This window comes from Triticum urartu, chromosome 2A, assembly GCF_056163025.1.
Source record: "Triticum urartu cultivar PI428250 chromosome 2A, HENAU_Tu73, whole genome shotgun sequence".
NCBI classification, from domain to species: Eukaryota; Viridiplantae; Streptophyta; class Magnoliopsida; order Poales; family Poaceae; genus Triticum; species Triticum urartu.
This window is the reverse complement of record NC_141874.1, coordinates 7884152-7904966: the sequence shown is the minus strand read 5'-3', so window position 1 is coordinate 7904966 and position 20815 is coordinate 7884152. Positions and strand designations below refer to the sequence as shown.

The 20815-nt window shown below is 45.9% G+C and overlaps 2 protein-coding genes across 3 annotated transcripts; both read left to right on the top strand.

Annotated features, from left to right (window-relative positions):
• The first annotated feature begins 11503 nt into the window (after positions 1-11503).
• LOC147982787 (uncharacterized) lies at positions 11504-12682 on the top strand. The gene has a single exon (XM_087540544.1). It carries the CDS (start codon positions 11522-11524, stop codon positions 12680-12682), a length of 1161 nt encoding a protein of 386 aa, XP_087396670.1. The 5' UTR covers positions 11504-11521.
• A 4279-nt stretch (positions 12683-16961) lies between these two features.
• On the top strand, positions 16962-20098 carry LOC147982786 (uncharacterized). Of its 2 annotated transcripts, none has more exons than XM_087542696.1 (2): positions 16962-18201; positions 18568-20098. In XM_087542696.1, exons 1-2 carry the CDS (start codon positions 16989-16991, stop codon positions 19956-19958), a joined length of 2604 nt encoding a protein of 867 aa, XP_087398822.1. In that variant the 5' UTR covers positions 16962-16988; the 3' UTR covers positions 19959-20098. The 2 variants fall into 2 exon arrangements, with proteins under 2 accessions (XP_087398822.1, XP_087398821.1); XM_087542695.1 differs by having other exon boundaries at positions 16962-17999; positions 18746-19083.
• Positions 20099-20815: the final 717 nt, after the last annotated feature.

The window sequence follows — 20815 nt, the reverse complement described above, 5'->3', positions numbered from 1 at the left end:
TACGGACATGACGAGGAGCTCCGGAATGGTCGGGAGGTAAAGATTCATATATAGGACGATGATATTCGGACACCAAAAGAGTTTCGGGAGGTACCGGGTAGTCATCGGATCACCGAAAGGGGTTCCGGGAAGCCCCGGGAGGATGATGGGCCTATTGGGCCAGTAAAGGGGAGCACACCAGCCGACAAGGGGCTGGCGCACCCATGGCAGCAGGCCTATGGGGGAAAGGAAGGAGGGGGATTCGGCCTCCCCCTTTTCTTTCCCTCCGGCACAAATATGGACGGGGGGGGGGGGGGGGGGGGGGGCTAGTGGCAGGAGCCCAAGTGGGATTCGGCCACACGTGGGGCGCCTCCTGGCTGCCTTCCCTCTCCCCCCACATATATATATGAGGGTGGGGGGCGCCACACATAACCACGACAATAGTAAATTTCATACACGCATTGAGGAAGGACCAATGATCGAGGAGTTTATTCTGACATGGTTCCGTCCTTAATTTGAATTTGGATCAAGGTTCACATACGGCGAACACACTACTACCCTTCCCAGTGCTCCAAGGTGTACCGGTGCTAAGGATGCCACATAGGCAAAAAATGATGTGGCAGAGCAATTAAAGAGGAGAGAGAGCATTATGGTGAACCCAGAAGGAAACGATGCTAAGCGCATGGACCTATGCAAAGTGACTATGAACCAATGCATGATGGTGTTTTGGTGTTAAAACATTAAATGAGGCAACCTTAGCTACAAAAATTAAACACCAATGCATTGGGGAGAGTGGTTGTTTAGCTTTTTAATGCATTTAGTACCCCACCTTAGCACCAATGCATTGGAAGAGGCATAAGCCACATTAAATAGATTAGCAACTATACCCCCCAATGCATAGGTGCTTAGCTTATGGTAGCTAAGCTTGCTTCATTTAATGATTTAGCAACTAACGATCTTCATGTATTGGTGGGCTTCCTTCATTTAAATGCTTTGCCTAGGTTCACGTGCTTAGCATTGTTTCTTTCTGGGGTCACCACATCCATCTCTCTCCTCTTAAATAACTTGACACATCAGATTTTTTGCCTACGTGAAAGGCTTAGCACCTGTACAAGGTGGAGCATTGGGAGGGGACTAAGCTACTATACTCCCTCAAAAGAAGTTACTACTCCCTCAATAGCTGCACATTCCGCATGGCATTAGACAGAGATGTGAAAAAAGACAGTTGTTTTATAAACAATTATTCTTTCAAAATTTGAATCTGCATCATGCGCGAGGTGGAGGCACACTGGCAAATACTCTATTACACAGTAGATTAAGCTTTAGTACCGTCGTGTCATCACAAACTTGGATCTACGTCGTCCCTCAGTTTCACACAGAATTATCAAGGCTGGTCCAGCACAAAGGTTCAGTGATCGATGTCAGCAACCAGGGTAATGTTCCTTTGAAAAAAAATATAAAAAATAATGACCAATTAAGATCCCTTCATACTCTTTGAAAGTTTACCAATGGACAGGATCTAGTATAATTTTTGCATGGTCTGCATCACAAAACCCAGTATCATTTTGCTCATATTCCCCTTGTTCTTAAAAGGGAAAATGCTGTGGAAAGGATGCTTTGTTACTGCATTTCTTGTTTATTTTAACTTTTTCATCTTTTCCCCCCCTTACTACCATGAACAAGAAATGTGATGATCTCGGCATGTTCCTCTCCTCGACATACTGTATTGTCAAAATACTCAATCTTGATGCAAAGTATTGCGCACTACCATGCCTTTAGCTGGGCAGTCTTGGTCTTTTACTCTTACAGGCTGCAGCTTGTAATATTCTAGTATTGCTTATGGTGGTTTCGATGGAGTGCTCTTGATAGATTACAGACGTACAGAGCTGGTCCTGCAGCCCATATATGAATTTCATTGAGTTGCGAAAAAGGACAGTTGTTTTTGAAACAGTTCCCTGTTTAATTTGAATCTGCATCACGCGTGATGTGGTGACACGGCAGGTGAGTACTCTAGTACTCCTATATATACATATAGTAGTATAAGCCTTAGTAGCACGGTTGGCACTGCACATTCTGCATCGCATTAGAGATTGATAATAGTAGCGTATAAGGTAGTTGATTTTTAAGAGGATGCCATCAACCTCAAGCTCGCCTGAGGTAATGGCAATGGCAATGGAGGAGGCGGTCACCCCGCAACCCATGCAGGAGCCATGGGAATACATCCTGCGGAAGTACATCCTGATGCTGGCCACGCTGGTGGCGACGGTGACGTACAGTGTGGGTTTCAACTTGCCGGGGGCAGTCTGGTCAGACAGCATGGACGGCCACCTTGCCGGTGAACCAATCGTCCGGACCACCAACAATATCAGATACCTTGTGTTCTTCTACTGCAACGCCTTCGCGTTGGCTTCATCGGTCTTGGTCATCGTCCTCTTCCTGCTCCTCTCCATCAATCTGGTCGAGAAGCAGGATAAGTGGCTCACGGGCGACACGGGGGAAACCTAGCCGCGGGCGCTTGTAGCCCGCCCCCTCGGCTCAAACCCCGCGTCGCCGCCGCCGGAGGGCCCGCTGGCGAAGCCGCGCCGGTCCCTGGGATGGCGGCGGCGGGGCACTTCCGCCCTCAACATCTCACCCCGCGGCTGCAACACCCCCCATCCCCTGAGATTTGGTTCCGGCCAGCCGGGCTGCGGTGGGTCGGACCCCCTCCTCCACCATGACAAGCTGGAGGACCCCCCTCATGGCTCCAGATCGAATCTGGCGGACCGCCCTCTCATGGCTCCAGATCGGATCTGGCCGACCATCCTTTTTCCATGGTGTGTGTGTGTCACGGCGTGCCTTTGGTAGAGGGTTGAAGCTTCATCGTGGTTCTCTGTCGACACTACTCCGGTCCCCCGCCCACATCCCTCGATCGATGGTGGTGGCTGTGGCGTCGTGGTTGCTGTCGCAACGTTGCTCGTCCCACTGCGGCGGCTACTTTTGGCGGTGCATCTTTAATGGCACTGCTCCGGCCATGACGGTCTCTGGACATGTGGGGTTGCCGTGATGAGGTGGCCTTTTGCATGTGCGGTGCGGGCCGCTAACATTGCGATCCTCAGTTCACTAGTAGAAAAACGGCCTTTTGTTCCGGTTCATAAGGGCCTTTAGTCCCGGTTCCTGAACCGGGACTAAAGGGTCGTTACTAATACCCTCACCCTTTAGTCCCGGTTCAAACTAGAATCGGGACAGATGGGCCTCCACGTGGCCGCTGCTGGCAGCCCAGGCAAGGGGGACCAATAGACCTCCACGCGTCAGCAGCTGGCTGGAGCTGAGGTTTTTCTTTTTTCTTTTTTAAAAAAAGTGGCTGTTTTAGAGGTTTAGGGGTTATTTTTAGGTTGTTATTAGCTAGCTAATAGAGAGAAGTGTCCTCTCTTATATCTTCATCCTTGGTTTACCAACGCTACTGCTATGTTCATTTCACCCGCAGATATATATATAATAACTCATGCATGCTCGCATCATACATCATCATATATAATAACAAGTCCTACTAATTAATCAAGCATCATCATACAACTTCTACTCGTTATTAATAATAAGTCATACGATCATCATCCTCATAGTCATCGAACCCAACCCTACATAATTGTTCTTAGCACATGATCATCAGTATCAGGTAGGACCTAAACACACTTAAGGTAAAATAGCATAAAACAATATAGACCCTGACTCTCCATTATGAAGAATGGAGATCATCCTGTCTCCAATTCTTGCGCCTCGCTTCCTTTTGCTTCCAAGAAGCTCCTTACGACTGTCCATACATTTTTTTCATTCTTTGATTGTCATGTCTCCACTTCTTTTAGAAATCCGGTATGGATAGTTGAGATTCGTAGGATGACCTGGATATATGTTCAAAACACGAAGGCTGCCGCCATTCTGATACATCAAATGAGGCACACAATCCTCTAGGATTCTCTGTTGAAAAACATAGTAATAACTTCGTAGTTAGTAATGATGTACTAGTTTTAGAAGTATGCAAAAAGATGCACGGATGTCGTAATAGTAAAAAAATTTACCAGGGTATCTCCATGGTAGTTATCGTAGTTCAACACATGCACTAGTGGCACATATTGACCATAATGTTGAGGAGTTCGATTGTCGATATTGTAATTCTCAATATCATTACAAAATCCAACCAGATGAGTTTTCTCCTTGTAAGTTAACTCAGCGCCATCGGTGTAGTAAGTTCTATCTACCATCTTCTGCACATTCTTTGATACTTCAAAATAAGCTGTCAACTATTTTGAAATGAACAAATAAATTAGTTAATAATTCACTATGTTTGAGAAACTCACATAGCGGTAGAACTGGAGGCGTATCAACAAGGACCCAAATGTCCATATTGTCTTGCTCGATTTCGGGATCACCAAGATCCATGGTGACAAGCATACCCTCATCAAAACCATACAATTTGCAAAATGCTTCCCAATTTTTGCAACCAAAATGGGTTACGCTCTCAGCATTATACAACTTTACTTCAAAATCCACATCATGATGGGTCCTTAGGTGAATTTTCTTTGTTTCAAAATTTTCATGGTCTTCAAAATCCATCCTCTCCAAGACATAGCGTCTTGCATGGCATGAGATAAACTATACTTGAATTGTAAAAGATGAAAATTACACGTTGAAATAGTTGAAGTCATGCTTAATTATGAAAAAAAAACACTTGTCGTCGTTGCGTACCTTTTTAACTTCAAAGGTCTCCTCGAGCTTAATGCTGAAGCGCCGACCATCGTCCAGGTGAGGCCTGTCGCACTGACCTCGATTGTCGTGGCACCAGTGGCACTCCCCCAGGAGACTTCCATCGTCCGATGATGACATTTCCTATACGTTCATAATTCAAAGACTAAATTAGATCATTATTATTCAACTAATCATATGCATATGCCTTGCATGGTGCTCTCCAATTTGAGCATTCAATAAGAAAAATCAAATCGCAAAATAAAGTAGTATTCAAATTAGGATGCATTCAATTATAAGAAAAACTACATCATCTCCATGTGTCCGTACATCGAATATTATCACTAATACACGTCAAATACTATCATACATATCGCCAGTACAGCTAGAACCGTAGCGCCCAACGGGTATCGGCGCGGGCGGTGGACACCCAAAGGGAAGGAACCATCACAGGATCATAGCTCCAGTGAGATCCCTGAAGAACCTGCCAGGTATTCTCGAACCTGCCTTCCAACGCAACCATGTAGCGACAGACGTGCTGGTCCTCCTCGCTGACATGGTGACGTACCACCTCCGCGGTGTCCGGAAGCCTCGACACCGTCACTGGCCCACGCGATCGCCACCAAACAAGGATCGGGTCAACGACGGGCTGGCTCCTCACCAAGCTACGCCCCCCGGAAGGTAGCGCCTCCCAGTACCACCCCGGCGGAGCCCAGTCCCAGACATGGCCCATCTGGTCAAGCAGGTGTCGTCCTCCGCCGACTCGACGACGAGGATGCGGGATAGGCATCGTCCACGTCGATGCGGGAATAATTGCTTTAACTAAAAAAATAAACTAGTTCTATTAATTTTCTTGCTAAAAATACACTATTTCTATATATAGTAAATAAACTAGTTTTCTTAATTCAACCAGTTCAACTACTACTAATATAAGTAGTTAATTACTATAAATAAAATAAAGTAGTACTAACTAAAAATAAACTACTTGTATATATAGTAAAATAAAGTAGTACTTATTAAATCAACTAATTCAACTACTAATTAAACTAGTTCAAAGCACTAACCTAGAATGTACTATCCTAAAATGCACTAACAGTAGAACTAATAACCTCAAGTGCATTAAATCAACTAACCTTAAATGTAACTTTTGCAACACAATTTTTTTTTCTGAATATGCACATATATACATATGAACATATATCAATTCATACATATCAATGGATCATACATACATCTGCACATATATACATATACATACAACATCCATATATACATGTCGGGGCGGTGGATCATCCAAAATATATATGAAAAAAACAGATCGAGAGCAGGCCGGGGCGGCAGCGGCGGCGCGCGGCAATGCAGAGCAGGCCGGGGCGGTGGCGGCGGCGCGCGGCAAGCAGAGAAGGCAGGGGCGGCGGCGTGGGGGAAGGGAGGGGCCGGGGCTCACTGGGCGGCGACGACGAGGCGCGGCAGAGGGCGGCGACGGTGAGGTCGGGGCAGAGAGGGCGACCACGTCGGGGTGGCGCGGGGCGGCGACGGCGTCGGGGCGGCGCGGGACGGCGTTAGAGGGGCGCGGGACGGCGCGCGACGACAACGGCAACGGCGAGGCGCAGCCTGGCGGCGTCGTCGATCGGGCGGGGAAGAACGAACTGAATGAAAAATTTCACAAGTGCTACTTATATAGACGAAGCATTGATCCCGGTTCGTGGCACCAACCGGGACCAATGCCCCCTTTTAGTCCCGGTTGGTGCCACCAACCGGGACCAAAGACCACTTTTCGGCAGCCCAAAGGGCGGGAAGCGGCGGCCGTTGGTCCCGGTTGGTGGAATCAACCGGGACTAAAAGGGGGCATTGGTCCCGGTTGGTGCCACGAACCGGGACCAAAGGTGTTCATTGGTCCCGGTTCTTGGCACCAACCGGGACCAATATCCTGCACCTGCCAAAGCCGCGGTGCGGTGGGATGTTTAGTCCCACCTCGCTAGCTGAGGAGCGGCCACACCTGTTTATAAGCGCTGCCTCGCCATCTCCATCGAACTCCTCAGAACTGCAGGCCTATGGGCCTAATCTCACACCGCGATGCCTGTGGGCCTGGTGGGCCTTCTGCGGGCCTGAATCCAGGCCCATGGATGGGCTTCTAGTCGTATTTAGGCCGTGGTGGTCCAGTAGGTGGCATCTTTTAATTATAAACTTTCTGTTAGTGCCATTAGTTTTCAAATTAGAATAGTTAAAATTTGAATTCTTTGAAATTTGTGTGAATCTCAAATTTGTGATTAACTTTACTAGTGCCATTAGTGTCAAATTAGAATAGTTAAAATTTGAATTCTTTGAAATTTATGTGAATCACTAGTTTATGAATCACTAGTTTACTAAATTTGTGTGAAAACACTTTGTAGAATAGTTAAAATTGATTTTTGAGTCAATCTTTTTCCTGCTATTTAATTGTAGGTGGCACTTTTTTTTGTTTTGTAGTGATTTCTTTTTTATTTTAGGTCACAAAAATTATAAACTTTCTGTTAGTGCCATTAGTTTTAAAATTTGAATAGTTTAAATTTGAATTTTTTAAAATTTGTGTGAATCACTAGTTTATGAATAACTTTACAAATATTATAGGCATTTTTTTCCTTTTTTGCTATTTATTTTTTCATTTCTACTTAGAACTAAATACTTATAGTTTTTTAGTGATTTCTTTTTTTTTAGGTCACAAAAAATAAAAACTTCTCTGTTAGTGAACATAGATGCACTTATAGAGAAAATTAAACATAAATACATAATTCATTTCTATTTATGAATTTAGGTCCAATTTTCCTCTATAGGTGCATCTATTTTCACTTTGAGAAGAGCTCAACAACGCAGAGAGGGACGGACTTATAAGCAGGTATGGGCGCCCTTCGGTTGGCGAGGTGGGACTAAACTCTGGGTGCAACGAGGGCGAACCCTTTAGCCCGGTTCGTGGCACAAACCGGGACTAAAGGGGAGCCTGTGGTCCCGGTTCATTCCACGAATCGGGACCAATGGTGGTGGGCCAGGAGCCAGGCCCATTGGTCCCGGTTCGTCCCACCAATCGGGACCAAAAGGTCCAGACGAACCGGGACCAATGGCCCACGTGGCCCGGCTGGCCCCCTGGGCTCACGAACCGGGTCCAATGCCCCCATTGGTCCCGGTTCTAGATTGAACCGGGACTAATGGGCTGACCCGGCCTGGACCGTTGCCCCCTTTTCTACTAGTGGTTGATGGTGGTGATTTAGATAAAATTGGCCAGACGGTGGTGACTGTTGACTGTTCTGCAGTGACTTCCTATGGATCCACGACAGCGAGGTTATCAAAAAGACGAGGTGTTATCTCTTGATCCGGTGGATGACTTTCTGTGGTGTGTTACAAACTATGGACAACGACTTGACGCACAGGGATGTTTTGTGGAGTGGCGGCGGTCAAATTGTAGCTGCTGGTATTACGGAAAAGTGGTGGCGACAACACATGCGTGGCTTTGATGGTGGTGTTGTGAGCACCTGGTCTCGAGCTCCGGGGTGAAAGCCTAGGTCAAACCTGAGTGGTCATACCTGGCAATGGCGATGTTTTCTATGTCGTTACCTTGTTGGACGCATTGCTTGGATATGTTCAGACTATCTTTCAGGGTGAAAACTTTGATTCTGGCCTTTGTGGTTGGATCCGGCAACAGCGGCGCTTGAGTGTCGCTTCCTTCCTGAAGGCGTTGCTGTTGAAGAACATCGGTCTCCATGTGATGTCAATGGTTGGTGCGGATATGGTCTTAGTTGTAGTTTGTCCATTGCTGATCTGATCGTTTTGGAGTTTTTTTTTCTTTTTCCTTCTTATTTTTTGTTCTCCATGCCTATGCATAGCTTTTGGTCTTGTGACCTTGCTAGTTGTTGGTCTTTTTATATGTATGTGTGTTGGGTTGGCTGTGTGCATTCTAATTATGCAGAGGCCGGGTGTATGCTCATATCGTATCTTCTCGATCCTCCATTTGAGCTAATAAAACTCACCCTTTATCGAAAAATGATCAAGCCACTGCGTGTGCTCATGGTGCTTGACCTGCTCAGCTTCATGGGTGCCTATGCTGTGGGGAGCTACCGCGACATGCTCATAACCGTCTACACCTTGGTGCTAATGGCAGCCGGGGTCTTCACCTACCTCACAGTCCAGATGGTGCTGGCCCGGTGTGCAAAGTCTCCTCTTCCAGCAGATCGAGACAAGAACAAATTCCAACTCGAAGAGCGGCTCAGGAAAGTACTGATGCTGCTCGCGGCGTTCTTGTTAAGCATCACGTATGAGTCTGGGCTAAACTCCCCGGGCGGCTTCTGGGACGATACCTATGACGGGCATCGTGCGGGAGACCCGATTCTCAGCGGCGACGGCCACCACATGGCTGCAAGCAACGGTGGAATTTCTTCAAGTTTCAGACACGCAGTCAAGAAATGAGCGGTGATGTTGAGTTCAGGTAACTCTTATGTGTGACACCCAATATGTGAGTTGTTCACTTTCATGTAAGTCAGTGATCAGTGTGTAATGGCGTTGGACGGATATACTCGAAGTAGGGAGTGCAAACTAGAGTAAAGTGGAACTTAATTTTACTCGAGTGTTGACTGTGGTCAAGAAAAGGAGGGACTACAAGTTGCAGGTGAAGTCACATGAAGTCTTTGGAGTAGCAGCGGTACTCATGGGATAAACTCTAAGTCCGGTGTACATGGAAGTTTGACACATTGATGAATTCAAGGTGGTGGAGAATATTCGCGAAGGTGGAGTTTGTTAGAGTTGTGTCGAATATTGTGTACAAGGTAGGTTATAGTTGGACTCTGAGTAATATTGTGTTCACAAGATATGGAGTCGTGTCCAAATATGACACTTGTATCTTAGACCTCTCAAATATAGCGAGGGTAGACATACGATGTAACCTATGCCAACATAATAGCACATGAACGCAGGGAAGCCGGCGGCATGTGCCGGCGTCCAGGCCGACCGGGTACGGTATTGTAGCGGTGTCATAAGGAGGAGCGCCCATAGTAAAGCCCCGGGGATGTAGCCATATCGGTGAACCTCGTTAACAAATCTCGATATCGTGCCTTGCGTGATTGTTTGGTCCTCAGATGATCGACGGTGACCTCAGATTTATTCTAAGAGCACCCTCCATGCACAACTGGGGACAAGGAACTAAATATAACCAAACACCATTGCACATGGTTGGAGATTACTAGCACCAAGCAACAAATCTCTTTCCTTTTTCCTTTTCCTATTGACTGTGTAGTACTAGTGATAACATCAACAATTAACTTTTGTGCATAAGATTGACATTTGATTATAACCATCTACTTTCCCGTTCACTGTCCCATATTCCGCTCATAAAAAAGGGACAATGTTGAGGAAATTAATGATGCTTTCCTATTGAGTTTCTTGTTTCTTTTAAGAGAGTTCTTCTTTCTCATTACTTCTGCGTTCAAATGAGGTTTAATTTCTCCCACTAGCAATCCAGCCTGTTAATCAAATATGTGGCAAGTGTTACTTTACCTTGGTTGCTAAACCAGCATTGCGCCACACAACACATTCATCCAGTGTCTACGGAAGAGATGGGGCTTCTGCTCGTGGACGACATATAATCAAAGTACTTGATCTTGATGCAAACAATTGCACACCACTGTGCCTTTAGCTGGCCGGTCTTAGTCTTTTAATCTTACAGGCTAATGATAGTTATTTCTAGTATTGGTTAGGTTAGGGTGGTATTCAATGGAGTTCTCCTTGATGGGTTACAGTACAGGTCCTGCATCAAAGGACAGTTGTTTTCAAAACAGTTCCATGCTTAATTTGAATCTGCATCACGCACAGTGCAAAAAGGTTCCGTTGGAGTACCTCCTGATGCTGGCTAGGCTGATACGAGGACATCTTGTGAACGTGAAGTAGGAGTGACATTAGCGTTTAAAAAAAGTGTATTCTACGAGGGTGTCATACTGTCATGTTATAAAATGTTTCGAGATGGGAGTATAATTTGGATGGACTAAGAGGCCTAGCAATGGAGCTGATTGCCCACTCAATGCAATCTGATGACTGAGAGATTACAGATACCCACGTCTCCTCCGCAATAGCAGCGGCCCTATCTCGGCGGCCCGAGCACCAGCGACTGCGCAAAAGGTACTCTTTTACAGTTTACTCATCTCCTGTCTGCCGTGTGCTTTCGATCTATCCAGTTCACAACTCTTCTCTTTTTAGTTTTTTTCCTTTCAGGGAGACCTTTTGTCATTGTTCTTTTCTTGTGGTTTTTATGTGGATTATTGTCATTCAGCGCTCGATCTACCAGTTTTCCTTGGGTTGTCACTGCACCGATTTGAAAGAAGATTGTGATCTGGAGGAGGAGAGTTGCTGCTCCATATGCTATTGTTTGGCTTCTGCTCTGGTGGAGTCTGGATTGCCGTATTGAATTTGAACTAAACAAGGTAATGAATTTGTGTTCTGTTACTTTCAGATCGAATCAAGTACGTAAATGGCTTTCCTCAAAAAATGGCTAAAGAGCATGAGTCCAGAACACTGCCGCATGTACACTCCAGCAACTAATTCGCCCCACCCGGACCATATTTTCCACTAGGTAGTTCTTAGAAGATAAGATTCCCTAACGACCTTCATGGTAGAAACTTGTATAACCATTTACATTCCATTAGTATGTGGTCACTTTTAATGGCTTAGTTTGACTGCCATGTTGGTTGCGATATTGTCCCCATGGTTTATTGCGTGTGTACTCCTTTTTAAGGAAATATATGTATCTACTTCAACTAATTTGATTGTAATATATGGTGATCCTCTCGTGTGCATTCAGTGGTCACTGATGGCTGGAGTGGTGCGCCTATGGAACGAGTGGGAGGTCCAAATCCTAATGCTTGCAAGCTTCATGCTCCAAGTGTTCCTGCTCCTGTTTGCAGGGAGGCGTCGACAGACTATCTCCGTCGTCCCACGGACCCTCCTATGGCTAGCATACCTCCTGGCTGACTCCACAGTGATATACATACTCGGCCACATGTCAATTTGCAGCAGGTCCCACGAGAAGCAACAGCTCATGGCGTTCTGGGCGCCGTTCTTGCTGGTGCATCTCGGTGGCCAGGATACCATCACCGCCTACTCCATAGAAGACAACCAGCTGTGGCCGCGCCACCTGCTCTCTCTGGTTGTGCAGGCATTGGGAGTAGGTTATGTCTTCTACAAGTATGTCGCTGGTAGCTGGACCTTGTTCACAGCCGCAGCTCTGGTATCTGTGGCCGGTGTTCTTAAGTATGGCAAGAGAGTATGGGCGCTCAGGAACTCCAAGCTGGACAGCATCAGTAAGTTCCTTGATGAGGTTGAGAAGCCGAGGGTGTTGAAGGAGGCTGAACGAGAAGAAGAACGGCCCTACCCTCTGCCTGCACAGTGGGGCGAAGAGGATAAGTTAGATTCTGAAGTACTGCAGGGAGCACATGATCTATTACCCATTTGCATGGGTCAGTTTGTCGATTATAAGTTCTTGCCGTCCCGGTTGCAGATTCAAGCCAACTGCCGATTCAGACGCAAGGGGTGCTTGTATGAGCTGATCGAGATGCAGCTCTCCTTGATGCATGACGTCCTGTACACCAAGGCGGCGGTGATCTTCACATGGTATGGATGCTCCATCCGTGCGATATCATCGGTTTCCACCATCAGTGCTTTCTTCCTATTTCAATCAAGCATTGGCAAGAACAACTTCAACAGAGGTGATATCATTGTCACGTACATCTTAATAGCTGGGGCTGTCCTCCTAGAGATGACATCATTGTTGAAGGCAATGGGTTCAACATGGGCATGCGCATTGTTGCGTGCTAGAAGATGGGTTCGGCTTCATAGCATAGTCGTATCTGTTCGACAACATGTCAGGGCTGCGGAAAGAAATAGAAGATGGCCAGGTTTTATTGGACAGCCCAGGCCGTCCACTGGCATTGGACATGGACAGGGCAGGGGTGTCTGGACCCGGGAACACTAGTAGAAAACAGGGCTATGGTCATGGGGCAATATTCACATTAGTCCCGGTTCAGTCACGAACCGGGACTAATGTGAGCATTGGTCCCGGTTCATGCGGCTAAGGCATTAGTCCCGGTTCACTCGGCCCCTTTAGTCCCGGTTTAAGACATGAACCGGGACTAAAGGGTGCGATGACCATTAGTCCCCGTTCGTGCCTCAAACCGGGACTAAAGATTACACCTTTAGTCCCGGTTTAACGCACGAACCGGGACTAATGGGGTTGAGACCTTTAGTCCCGGTTCGTGCCACGAACCGGTACTAAAGGTCCCATTTTCAAACTCTACCCCCCCTCCCCCCAGCGGATCGCCTTTTCAGTTTTAAAAAAAATAAAAGAAAATGATGGAAATGTCAAAAAAAATAAAAGAAAATAAGTTTCCCATGTGATATGTGGTCTAGTTGTTGGGAAAATTTGCAAATGTGAATTTTGACTTTATTTGCAAAATCTCTTTGAAATTTGTAAAAATGGGCATAACTTTTGCATACTAACTCGGATGAAAAAGTTTTTTATATGAAAAATCATCTACTCGAAAAGTTACATCCGAATTTAACCGGGGAAACCCCGTTAAACATTTGCAAAATCCTCAAAAACCTAATAGAAAAAAAAGTTACGGGGCTTTTAAGATCTAGAGTGGAAAAAATCGAAAAATATTCAAACGGTGGGCAAACTGTGGTCAAATAATGGTCAAACTAATTATTCTAGAATATTAGTGTTACTAAATAATTATTTTTGTTATTTCAATTTTGGTCAAATCTGGTCAAACTGTGGTCAAACAATGGTCAAACTAATTATTCAAGAAATATTAGTGTTACTAAATAATTATTGTTTTTTAAAACAATAGTTTCAAAATAAAACTATGAAATGTGTCACTTCATGCTCAAGCAAAATTCCTGAAGGTTAATAGGATTGACATCTCAGTATTGTCAGGAAAACAACAAGTGCAGACTTGGAGCGAGGGAGAATAGAACCCGGAAGTTAAGCGTGCTCAGGCCGGGGGAGTGGGAGGATGGGTGACCGTTCGGAAAGTTAGATGATTTGGAATGATGAGGGGTGGTGATTATAGACTAGAGGTTAAAATAATTCAGAAATTTGAAAATAAAACTAGTGGAAGTTTCCAAGTGGTTCTAATTGGAGCACTGCAAAGATTTGTGGAAGAAGCTGCACCGCTCCTTACCTGTCATTTCAGATGGTACTAAGGAGTTGGTGATGAGCCATGTATACAGAATGGTGGAGGAATGCCATGGCCAAGAGGATGTCATGAGGAGTTACAGTGGTCAGTGCGCGCTGAGTCGATGGCAGGTAACCTTTGAGGATCCCACCTCACGCGCTGGCATTGATTTTGATGACAAAATCCTTGCCTGGTACTTTGCCACCAAAATGTTCTTCCAATTTCACGTGGAACCAAGGCATGCCGGTGCCAGTTGTGGAGGCAATCAATAGACTGTCCGGATACATGATATTCCTCCATTTGGAACGTCCGTACATGCTGCCTAGCCCTGCTCGCCCTGTACCATATGCCAATGCTGAGGCAGCATATCAAAAGCTTAATTTGCATTGTGTGGTGGGTTCCTTTATTAAGCGCATCACAAGAATGGCGGAGCTGGACAAAAAAAGAGAGGAGTTGGACAAAACAAAGAGGGAGCGATGGCATGCTAGAGAGCTGAAAAAAATAAGGGAGGAGTTGGAAACAATAAGGGAGGAGGTGCAGGTGCTGGAGAGAGGAAAGGAGAACCTTCTTTCGGTACGTTTACATCCGCCCGCCTTAGTCCGTGGAGCCGAGATTGTTGAAAGGCTGATATATAATGATGCGCCGGACCTGGACAACATGGCGGTGTGGACGGTACTGCTGGGGGTGTGGGTGGAGATGTTGTGCTATGCGGCACACCACTGTAGCAGGGATTCACACGCCAGGCAGCTCAACAATGGCGGTGAGTTCATTAGCATTGTCTGGCTTTTGTCAACTGCCATTTTCAATGGAAACTACATCAGGTGACAAAATGGTAGGATTTCCACCTTCAGACCCCAAAGCATAAGCTCCAACGTATTGCCCCCGAAGGGGCAATCTTCCTCTCCTGTGGGTGTACTATTAATCCATTTAGCCAATGGTATATGTAGTATCAGTCAGTTTTACTTCTTATGGTACCATGTCTTTTGCTGCGGTATCCCCAATGATTGCCAGAGGGAGAGACCATTTATCGTTTGAGAGGTTGTCTATAATTAACATACCTTCGAGTCCAGCCAGGGGTTCTAGGGTCCTTCTTGTCTGAATAGATGAATGGACTTTATAGGACAAAGATAACGTCTACTGCCATACAACAAACTCGGATATAGGCTGTGCGTTGCTTGCACGCTGAATTATCAAGGCTGCTCTAGCACAAATGTTCAGTGATCGATGTCAGCAACAAGCGTAGTCAAGCCTTGTTCTGTTTTTTTTTCAAGATTAGCTTAAGTACTGGAGTTGCTTGTGGAAAAAGAACAAGGCTTCTCTCTCCACAAGCAACAACAAGACTTAAGCTAATCTTGAAAAAAAAATATACTAGAAAAGAAAAAAATATAAAAAGAAAAACTATGTTCTCCATATAAATACGCAGTTAGTTGCACTTTTTCATGGTCTAATGTTTGTCTTCAGAATGTACAGTTACCTAAATGTCATGTTTCTAATCGCAAAAAAGGTGCAAAGGAATATGAGCGGCTAGGCTTCATTTCTAAACACAAAACTTGAGCAACCAATAATGAGTTGAAAGCTTACCAACGATGGGATCTAGTATAATTTAATTTTGCATGGTCCGCACCATGAAGCTCGCAGGATCTAGTATCATTTTGCTGATAGAGTGAGCTTGCTGTTGTTGTTGATTTCTGGGATTCAGCCTACCTGGTCTGCCCCCGGCTCGGATCGACAGCTTAATTTATTTATGGGATAGAGTGTTTTTCTTTTACAAAGGAGGTGACACCCCGGTCTCTTTATCATTGTGATGAACACAGCCATATTTATATATGGGGCACAATAATCTTCTGCTTTCAATGTTGTCTTTTTTGAGCAGGAAATTTTGATTGACTCAATTTCATCAAGATTAACTTGCATCACAGCACATTACAGGAAAGTATACCAACAAAGGGTACACTTGTAGGGGATGGAGAGGTGTGAAAGGAGGGTAGCAGTGCTCTTTTAATTTGTCATCCTATACCCAAATCAAACAGCCATATGGCATCCAAAATATGGATATGCCCTACTCATCGTACGTGCAGTATCCAATCAAGAGATAACTTAAGAAAATGGATTATAAGCTAACCTAGTAATGGTCATGCAAGAGAAGACAAGAGTACACGGTCAACGAGGCCATCTTTGAGACCAGCTCGATGCACAACTGGGGACAAGGAACTAAACATAACCAAACAAAATTGCACATGGGTGCAGATTCCTAGCACGAAGCAACAAACCTCTTTCCTTTTCCTATTGACTGTGTGGTACTAGTGATAAGATCAACAATTAACCTTTGTGCATAAGATTGTCAGTTAATTATAACCATCTACTTTCTCGATCCCGTTCACCGTCCCATAGTCCCCTCATTCATAAAAAAAGGGAAATTTTTGAGGAAATGTTGCTTTCCTATCGTGTTTCTTGTTTCTTTTAACAGAGTTCTTTCTCTTTCTCATTACTTGTGCGACCAGATAAAGTTTGATTTCTCCCACTAGCAACCAAAAAGCTAGTGTTACCTGATCCCAGTCTCCAGTCCACTGCGCCACACATTCATCTAGTGCCTCAGTCAAACCACAAAGCAATGCAAGCTTTATAGAGGCTATTGAAGAGACGACTCCTTGACTTATAGTCAAAGTACTCGATCTTAGGGCAAGCAATTGCAAACAAAGTGCTTTTAGCTGGCCGGTGTTAGTATTTAATCTTATTACAGTCTGCTGGTAGTATTCTAGTATTGCTTAGGGTGGTATTCGATGGAGTGTTCCTTGATGGGTTACAGATTTACAGCACTGGTCCTGCAGCCCACATATAAATTCATCGAGATGTGAGCAAAGACAGTTGTTTTTTAAGCAGCTCCGTGCTTAATTTAAATCCGCATCACGTGAGGTGGAGGAATGGCGTAATCAGTACTCCCTCCGTCCGAAAATACCTGTCATCAAAATAGACAAAAAAAAGATGTATCTAAAACTATACATCTTTTTTTGTCCATTTTGATGACAAGTATTTTCGGACGGAGGGAGTACTACGTAGTATAAGCTAGTCGTTCTAGTTGCACGGTTGGCACTCACATTCTTCATGGCATTAGAGATTGAGAGTAGTAGCAGTGCACTAGGTAGCTTAACTGCTGAGGGAATGGCATCAAGCTCAAGCTCGCCTGAGGTAGTGGCGATGGCAGTGGAGGCCCCCGCCCACTGCAAAAATGTTCCATCGGAGTACATCCTGCGGAAGTACCTCCTGATGTTAGCCACGCTGGTGGCGACGGTTACGTACGGCGCAGGGTTCAGCCCGCCGGGAGGGGTGTGGCAAGCCAGCATCGACGGCCACCTTGCCGGCGACTCAATCGTCCTCAACACCAACAACCTCCGGTACCTGGTCTTCTTTTACTGCAACGCCTTCGCGTTGGCTTCGTCGGTCTTGGTCACCGTCCTCTTCCTGCTCCTTTCGATCGATCTGATCGAGAAGAAGGAGGTGGTGTGGATCAGGATCAAGCTGCTGCGTGTGCTCATGGTGCTTGACCTGCTCAGCTTCATGGGTGCATACGCCGCGGGGAGCTGCCGCGACATGCTAAGCACCGTCTACACCTCGGTGCTGATGGCCGCCGGAGTTTTCATCTACCTCACAGTCCAGGTGGCCCTGGCCTGGGCCAGCCGTACACCAGAGCCTTCTCTTCCAGCAGAGCAAGACAATATCACAGTCAAACTCGAAGAGCGGCTCCGCAAGGTGCTGATACTGCTCGCGACATTTGCAGTGAGCATCACGTATGTGTCCGGGCTCAATTTGCCGGGCGGCTTCTGGGACAACACCGAGGGTGGCCACCGCCTTGGCGGTGCCATTCTCATCGACGGCCGCCATAAGGCACGCCTGACCACCTTCTTCATCTGCAACACCACGGCGTTCATGGCGTCGCTGCTCATCATCATGCTGCTCCTCGGAAGGAAGCTTCATGAGCGAACGACCGTACGGTCTCGCGAGATGTTCGGATGCGTCGTGGCCGTGCTTCTCAGTCTTGTCGGAGCATACGCCGCTGGAAGCTGCAGGGAGGCTGGCACCACCGTCTACGTGGTCCTTGTGGTTATTGCCGGTCTGGTATGCATTCTACTCCGAGTACGATCTTTCTTCCAAATTGATGAACAACCTTCAGCTGAGATTTGGCGGGTTTCAAGTGCACCAGCTGAGATTTGTGTTTCTCGTCCTTCTAATCTGGATGCGTGGATTATTCGGCCGCCGCCTAGATCTCTTTTGCTGTTGCTCGCCACTTTTGCAACGGCCATCAAGGTTTTGGTTACCAGTCGAAATTTCAAGATTTCCCATGGTTACCACGTATTTCCGTGCCCCTCGGTAAATCGTCATACCGAGCAAAAAATACCATTTTTTTGAAATTTTTGAATTTAAACACTCGATTTACAGTAAGGTATGTAGGGTCTAATTAATGCAATGAAAGTTGGTTATGGCATGTTGGTAGCAACCTAGTTCCTGTTTTGAGAGGTCTCTGGTTTGAATATTCGTTCATTTTCTTATTTGAATTCAAAATTCAACTATAAAATTCGCTCGAAATATTCTCGGTATTTGTCGGTATTTCTCGGTAACCGTGGTAACCACATTTATCAGTCCCCCTCGGTAAAATTACCTCATTCGGTAACCAAAACCTTGACAGCCATCACTTACCCAGCGGGGCTAGATCCGCCTGGTGGTGTTTGGCAGGATGACAACGGTCACGTCGCCGGTGACCCAATCCTCCTTGCCACCAGTGCCATTCGGTACAGGATCTTCTTCTACTGCAATTCGGTTGCATTTGTGGCATCCTTGGTTACCGTCATCCGGTTCCTGTTCAGGGATACTTTCAGAAGGCTCCGCGTGGTGAAGACAGTCATGATACTGGAATTGTCTGGTCTCATTGGTGCATATGCGGCAGGGGCTTGCAGGGAACTAAAAACCTCCCTCTATGTCATGGCGTTGGGTGGCGCTGTCCTGTTAGTCGTGGTGATCTGTGTTACCAGCTGCTTTATCTATCACCAGCATGAGTTACCAAGCTATGATTATTCACGAAGCCGGTTTCGGAAGAAGGGAAAGCTGCTACACCTCTTGGCAACCCTATCCACGGCCATGAGTTACCAAGCAGGTTTGAACCCTCCGGCCGGGTTCTGGCTCCAAGATGATGATGAACATGCGGCAGGCAACCCCGTCCTCTTGTACAACCATCCAAGCCGCTACATTGTCTTCTTTTACTGCAACTCGTTAAGCTTCATGATGTCAGTCACCACCATGATTCTGCTGATGAACAGAGTATCCGACAGGCTAGATATACGAAGGTCTGTGCTGAATGCAGCAACTGTTTGCACGGTGGCAGGCTTATCTTGCCTGATGGGTGCCTATGCCGCCGGGAGCACACAGCATCTGACAACATCTATCGGCATCTTTCTTTTGGTGGCTGTGGCCTTCTTGATTCTAGTTGTGCTGCTCCTTGTATTCTTGGTGAGGGATCATCAGCCGGAAGAAACAGAAGAGTCATGTATAGAGAGGCCAAGTGATGAAGAATTAGGGATTAAAACACAATATGCCAAGCGCAAACACCTGATGTTGCTAGGAATACTGGTGGTCGGTGTCACTTACCAAGCCGGCCTTGATCCGCCAGGCGGAATTTGGCAAACTGACTCCAATAGCCACGATGCAGGCGGACCGGCAATGCGGGACAATAGGAAGCAGCGGTACCTTGCCTTCTTCTACAGCAACTCCACTTCCTTCGCGGCCTCCATTATCATGCTGCTGCTGCTACTACTGAAGCAAGTCCACTTCCTGAAGAAGCAGGCGCATCGGCAACTCAAGAGGTTAGAATGGCCGTTGCATATCAAGGTGATGCGCATGGTCGTTATGTTTGATTTGCTGGCTCTGCTGGTGGCCTACGCTATCGGCTCCACTAGGGACTGGATATCGTCCTTGTCTGTTGCCGCACCGGTCATAACCGTCCTTGCCCTCATTCTAATCAAGGTGATGATAAGTGCATTACTGCGTCGACGTTCACGTCAAACTCTTACCCCGATGGAGTAACGGCACCAAGTGCCGCGTTTATTTTGCAGGAGTCATATTCAAAATTATTGGAAAGAATAATCATTTATGTAATTGGCTCTGGTGTCTATGCATGCACGAGCACATTTATTTTATTTTGTGTGTACGACCTGTTATTGTTCCATAGTTGCAGTTACTGATAATAAGAATAATAGTTATAGTCCTCTGATCCTCTCTCCATTCAGGTATGTACGGAATGAATATTAAGTTTCGTTAAGACAAGACTTACCAAATTTCATACACGTGGTTTGTAAGTATGATACCAAATCATGGTTATCAGTAGGTACTTTTGGAAACAGATCTAAAAGCACATACATGACCTGAGTACAGCAGCAACTATCTTGCCCAGGAACAAGGATGCGAAGCTTCAAAACAAACTTGACGGCCCCCATATGGCTAGTAATGTTCTTGTGTGCCCTTAATATCCCATTGCCAATGCACCGAGAGCAAGCCGTTGGCATAGGCCTACGGTGTCGGTGAGCAGCATTACTACTGAATTTCCCCGGCATCCGCTTTATCAGAGTCAGTGTCTAAACTTCTGGATTTATAGATACTAGAGTCTGGGTTATGCGCACGTACGATTGTTTAGCTTGATCGATTTGCTAGTGGCTCCAGCTCTGACTGGAAGTCATTCATCTGTGTTTGTTGCCAATTGGAGCCAGTGTCACTGGTCTGAACTCACTGAACCAGTTAGAGGCTTGATATGAGTGTGGAGTTTCTGTACTCGATTCGGCATATATTTATGCTGTTTTTCCCTCAATTGTTTCGAGATGAATTTGAACTATGTACTTGATAATATGGTGGACCATGGTTTTCAATTTCAGTTTCAGAAAAATTTC